General features: G+C 43.4%; 1 protein-coding gene across 3 annotated transcripts in view; it reads right to left on the bottom strand.

The window, feature by feature from the left end:
* Positions 1-2,294: 2,294 nt before the first annotated feature.
* Positions 2,295-6,000, bottom strand: part of LOC129777071 (uncharacterized) — a 183,357-nt gene continuing 179,651 nt past the window's right edge. For all 3 annotated transcript variants that reach the window (XM_055783137.1, XM_055783135.1, XM_055783136.1), the window contains 6 exons: positions 5,625-5,836; positions 5,380-5,563; positions 5,002-5,317; positions 4,451-4,941; positions 4,033-4,337; positions 2,295-3,970 (listed from right to left, as the gene is read on the bottom strand). In XM_055783137.1, coding sequence (XP_055639112.1) covers positions 3,109-3,970; positions 4,033-4,337; positions 4,451-4,941; positions 5,002-5,317; positions 5,380-5,563; positions 5,625-5,836 — 2,370 coding nt within the window. In that variant the 3' untranslated portion in view covers positions 2,295-3,108. The remainder of the gene's footprint in view (positions 3,971-4,032; positions 4,338-4,450; positions 4,942-5,001; positions 5,318-5,379; positions 5,564-5,624; positions 5,837-6,000) is intronic.

Below are 6,000 nucleotides of genomic sequence, written 5' to 3'. Positions count from 1 at the left end.
GCAGAAACTTGTGTTTCATTTGTATGGCAGCCCCCCTTTAGAGAGAGAGAGGTGGAGTGTCTAACCATTATAGAAACATTTATTGCACCCCAAAACCTCTATATGCCTAATTTGGTTACATTTGTGTGATTAATTCTCGAGTCATGTAGAAATTTGTGTTTCATTTGTATGGCAGCCCTCCCTAAGAGAGGATGGAGGAGTATCTAACCACCTTAGAAACATTTATTGCATCTTAAAACCTACAGATGCCTAATTTGGTTTCATTTGCTTGATTAATTTTCGAGTAATGCTGAAATTTGTGTTTCATTTGTATGGCAGCCCCTCTTTAGAGAGGGGGGTAGAGTGTTCAACCACCATAAAAACATTCATTGCACTCTAAAACTTCCAGATGCAAAATTTCGTTTCATTTGGTTAATTAATTCTTGAGTAATGTAGAAATTTGTGTTTCATTTGTATGGCAGCCCCCCTTAGAGAGGGAGGAGGGGTCTCAAACTATCACGAAAACCTTCCCCGGCCCCAAAAACCCCCACATACCAATTTTCATGTCGATCGGTTCAGTAGTTTCCGAGTCCATAAGAGTCAGACAGACAGACAGACATACAGACAGACAGGAATCCATTTATATATATATATATATATATATATATATATATATATATATATATATATATATATATATAAATGGGTTCCTGTCTGTCTGTATGTCTGTCTGTCTGTCTGACTCTTATGGACTCGGAAACTACTGAACCGATCGACATGAAAATTGGTATGTGGGGGTTTTTGGGGCCGGGGAAGGTTTTATATATATATATATATATATATATAGATTCCTTCTCAGTTATCGGGACAAAATTATGGGATTAGATCTTACGCTTCAGGTTTGCTCAGAAATTCTCGATGGGACGCAGCTGGGGGACGTTGGGCGAGTTCGCCGACTTGGGTACCACATCGATATTCAGCCGCTGCATCTTCTCTAACAATTTCTTGATGAACGACGCAACTTCCATAAGGATGAAGATATTGTGTTTTGGCCGGACCTAGCCTCGTGCTCATAATATACTGTTTGTACGTAAAGAAGACGTTCCCCCAAATGTACTCCAGGCGAGTCATTTTGGGCTATAATGTCCTAGTCGCTGTACGAAAATGGTTGGGAGGGCACCACAGCTCAACAACTCAAATTCCGTATCATCAAATGTACCAAAAAAGTGGACCTTAAGGTGGTCCAGACCATGATGGCGAGGGTGCCGGGAATCTTGAGGAAGATTGAAGATGAAGGGTCATTATCTGTCTAATTGATTTCATTTAGTCCTGCTACTCACCTGTTAAACTTGATTTGTTAACAGAAGATTAAATCAGCACGTGGATCAACGGACCTTTAACACTTATTTCAAATCTTGCATGATAATCATATATCATATATCATGAAAACAGTAATTTCATCTCTTCGGAGCCGTCCTACCAAGTGCCGCCAAAGTAGCACCAATTATCGTAGGATCGTATGTCCCTCCAGTATCCTCTAGAGTTGTTGCACCAAGCTGCTCCATCGTTCGTAGTGCTGATTCCAGCTACTGCGTGTAGCCCTGAACAATTCCGGCGACCCGTACGTAGTATCTTAATTTATGATTGTGTATGATTGTGATGCTAATTGTACATCTTCGAGAATTTTGAGCGAATGTAATATTACAAAAGAATTCTCTTTCGATGGAAACGTCGTTGATTATGATTTCTACTCGTTGATGATGTGTTCTCCAGATGTCTTTGTGGATATCTTTGTGAGGAAAAAGAGTGTTTCGGACGACTAAGAAGGGTCCTTACGGTGTTATTTGATTTGCCTCTCTCAATCTCTTGTCTAGAGTTAGGGCAAGTAATAGTCGCCCTGCCATCGGAAAATAAATGCTGTTTTGAGCAGCACCTCCATGGTGCTCGGACGCTCAGATAGACTGCATCCTCCGATGGGAGGAGTTCATTCTTCCCTGTCAGTATAGGCCAAGGATATCGCCGGGGTTGGTTAGTCGTTCTATTTTGCTAAATCTTCTCATATTCTAAACGGTACCGCGGAAAAAAAAACGTAGGAGTTAATAGACAAGAAGCTAGTGTATCAATGTAATTGGATCTTAGAGCCATTTTCATAGAACATAGATATGGGTAAGCTCTTGAATTCGATGGTGCACATTTGTTTGTTTGCACATTTGTCACCCATGGAAGCAAGAACAAAACTGGGAGAATTTCTAGAAATCTGAGTATGTTGACATCATGAATGAAACGACGTATTTATTTATTGTTTATTACTTTATTATAGTTTTATTAAAATGCGATAGATTCCTGAACTTGGAAAATAAGAAATAACGTTCATTGCACATTTGTTACACTTCTAAGAAGATTTTATTGCACGAGAGTTGTTTCGGTGTCTTTCTCATTCTTCGAGTATTGGTTGCTGTGAGCGCAGCGCAGTGTTCAGAATCGTTTTCTTACGAGCTAAGATGGGAAATATTGCATATGGATTGGTCATATTGTAATGGTTGGGATTGGTTTCATCATTCGAGAATTCAATCTTATTGCATCTGCCATTTTGTTTGCTTAAAGTGTATTTTTTAAATTGTAATTTATAAAGGTCGTTCTCTAATTTTACCCTGCTTAAGTCGTTTTAAAATCAATAATGTATTGCACTTTCTTATGATAAAATGAAAATCTATGTCGGTACTTACGTAAATCATTCTGATTTGTCTATCTTTGTCATTCCTCGCCAAATTTTTTGTCAATCGTTTCCGAGTATTCTTAGTATAATCCTTATCATTAACTCTGCTGTCGATGCTCGCAGTGTTGTATATTCTAGTTTCAGTGGCTAATTATGTACACATACAGATAATTACAATATACAGAGTTTATATCTTCCACCAATTATTCGACCGCGATCAGAATGAAGATAAGTTCGTGATTGGAAATAATTTTCCTTACCTAGTAGAAACTAATTCTTCACTGAGAGTAAACTAACCACCTATTCGTCGTTGTCGGTTTTTGAGACCGATGTTGTGTTTACTGTCAGGAAAAAATAGTACAGAGAAAATAGGAGATATTCAAGCGTTACTTCTAAAAATTACTGAAACATATTCAGGGCAAATAACCTAGAGAATCTTCTAAACCTAGAGAAGAACCAACGGCGAGACGAGGCGCGAAGGCCTGGTAGTAGCTTTCGGATTTCGTTGTTCGCTGTTTGGCGGATTTCTTGTCCCCAAGCTGCTTTCGCGTGGCCACGTCCGACTGAGATGACTGTATGTAATGATACTCATCAATCGTACTCTGCTCCACGATCGCATTCTTGTTCGACATCTTGTGGTTGGATTTATGTTCATGTTTGCTCTCGCTGTGTCTTCTGTGATTAATGCTGCTGTTATGTGTGTGGTGATGATTGTGACTGTGATGATCGTTTTTCGACGGATGTTTCTTGGCGTTTGCCTGCTGCTGCTGTTGGTCTTGTAGTTGTAACTGTTGCTGGTTCTTCTTCATGTTTTTGATATCCGTCGTCTGGCTCAACTTAACGTTGGTGAAAACAGCGGCTACCTCAACCGCCTTTTTCACGCTAAGAGCTTCTGATGCGTTCACCGAACGCCCATTGCCACCTACTGTGAAGAGCTCGTAGTCTAAACCAAGTTTGCCGGACTTCTTCTTGCCAGGGGAAGATTTCTTAGCACACTTCTGTATCTGGCCAGGCCGAGTTGGGCAGTAGCACTTTTCGTTGCTCACACAACTGTCCGTATCGCACCAGGTGGTCGACCCGTCATCCTCTACTTGAGTTTCTCCCATCGAACAGTAGCATTTGTCATCGCTTTTACAGCTAGGCAACGAATTCCTGTTGCTCGCTTCGTTCAATTTTGCGTTAATGTCGTCTCCTCCTAGGCTACAGTAGCACCTGTCCGCTGATGAGCACGTACAGGCATCCGAGTCGTAGCTACATTCCGAACAGGACACATATCTGAGAAAAACATACATATTTATACTTTTAGCTTCAGTATTACAAAAGACCGCCTCACTAACCCGCTAGAGCTGTTCCGATTGTGGTGCGTATGCTCGTGACGAGCCTCCGAAAGCTCAGACCCGCTCGTCCCGATGCGGGATCGATCCTTCTTGTCGACCGTCTTGATCTCGATCGAAATTTGATCGCTGGGTTTCCGGTTGCCGTCATTCGGTCGAGATACCAGTTCGTGCTCGTCGAGAAATGCCGAGTTGAGCTTGCCACCGTTGTCGCTGTTTCGCTCCAGTGACTTCTTGCTTCGAAATCTACCGAAGCGAAAAACTTTCTTGAGACCTTTGGCGCCGATCAGAAGTTTTCGGCGCTGATTCTGTAAAAGAACAATTCTATAATGATCTGGTAACTGTTACATACGGATGGTGCCACCATGTAGCGTATTAACCGTTATTCGGGGTAACTTGGACTGACCAAATCGTGTCATACCTGTGCATTGCTGTTTTTCCGCTTTAGTTTTTTCTTCTTCTGCCGCCGCATGATACTCTTGGAACGTTGGTAGAGCTCGTCCTTGGTTAGCGTGACGGCCAGTTTGAGCAAGAACTCTTTGTAGATCGGTTTCAAGTCGTTGAACGACATTCCGTCCGAATTGATTATGGCATTGAGGATATCATCGAGTGAGTGTAAGTTCTCTTGTAGCCGGAACTCGTTGAACAGTTCGCTGAATCCAAGCGGGGAACCACCACCTCCGCCAACTTTGCCGGCGTGTCGTCGCGTCGCTCGTGATTTGTACCGTGCGAGACCGGCGGTGTTGAGAAAACTGCCGGAACGGGGAATTGCTACCCTCGTGAAAATATCTCCGCCGCAGCTTTCTGGTGCTGGTGGATATGAGCTGTCACCTCCCTTGGACTCCGCTGGGTTGTCCTCGTTTGACTGACTATTATCGGTGTAGATATCGTCTAGTGCCGGACGGTTGGAAACTGAAACGAAGCGTTCGTTAGATGATGACGTAATATTGCTAATTTGGGGATCGAACTTACTTGCTCTTGGTGGATTTGCCGGCAGTGGAGGTCGCTTTCCTTTTGGCAATCGTTTCCTGCGTTCCTCGGTTGAGGTTTCTTCGTTGGCTCCCGCCATGGTGTCACTTTCACCGCTCAATGAGCTGGTTGCTGTTCGTTTGGATTTTCTCGGAGGTCTCGGCGGTGGTGGCAGCAGACTTCTCTGGCTTGCGATGGATCTACGCGACGAAGCCTTGGCTGAACCCGATGGCAAATTCAAATTGGTGGTGGCAGCACTGCTGGCAATGCTCATACAGCTGATTCCGTTGCGGTTTTTGGGCCTTCGGGATCGTTGGTTCTGGAAAAGAAAGAACATCTGAGTATGTTCATTCAGTGCATACAAGACACGCATTATCTTACTTCCCCATTACCCATGTGTGCCATCAAACTCTGATAGAGGGTGGCAGCTATGACGATTGCATCTTCCGGCGTTTGGCAGACAAAACCATGGCACTCAAGCTGTCGAGATGCTGCGCTAGAGCGCATCACAACAGCAAAGAGCGGTGAATGGAGACCGGATGATAGTCTGCGCTTATCCGCGGCGCTAATTGATTGAGTCACTCGTTACGCAATTGTGTGAAAATATGCGGTATCGTAACACTTACCTTAGTGGTCGGAAAAGCGTTCGTTTATCAATGTTCTCCGGATCGGTGATCAAAGGCAGAAAAGCGGCTCCACCTTCCGCCACAGATACGACAAATTTAACGGCGGACCACACGGCAATATTTTGAAATGGAGTCAGCAGTGGCTCACGACCCCCGGTTGTCCTTACTCGCAAACCGGCCACGCTGATGTCCAATGTACCGGAGTTTTGGGTCTGGAAAGAGATGAAAATCATGAACTAAGAGAGTATAGAGTATCACGGTTTTTGTTACAATTCCAAAAACACACACAGTGAATTAAATTTCGTCCATTTCAGCCTGCGATTTTGGCAAAGAAAATATAACAGTGTTTCGGTGTGCCACTGTGTATCAAAATAAG

This window comes from Toxorhynchites rutilus, chromosome 3 (assembly GCF_029784135.1).
Source record: "Toxorhynchites rutilus septentrionalis strain SRP chromosome 3, ASM2978413v1, whole genome shotgun sequence".
Taxonomy (NCBI): domain Eukaryota; kingdom Metazoa; phylum Arthropoda; class Insecta; order Diptera; family Culicidae; genus Toxorhynchites; species Toxorhynchites rutilus.
Note: the sequence above shows the minus strand (reverse complement) of the source record. Positions and strands in the feature narration are given on the sequence as shown.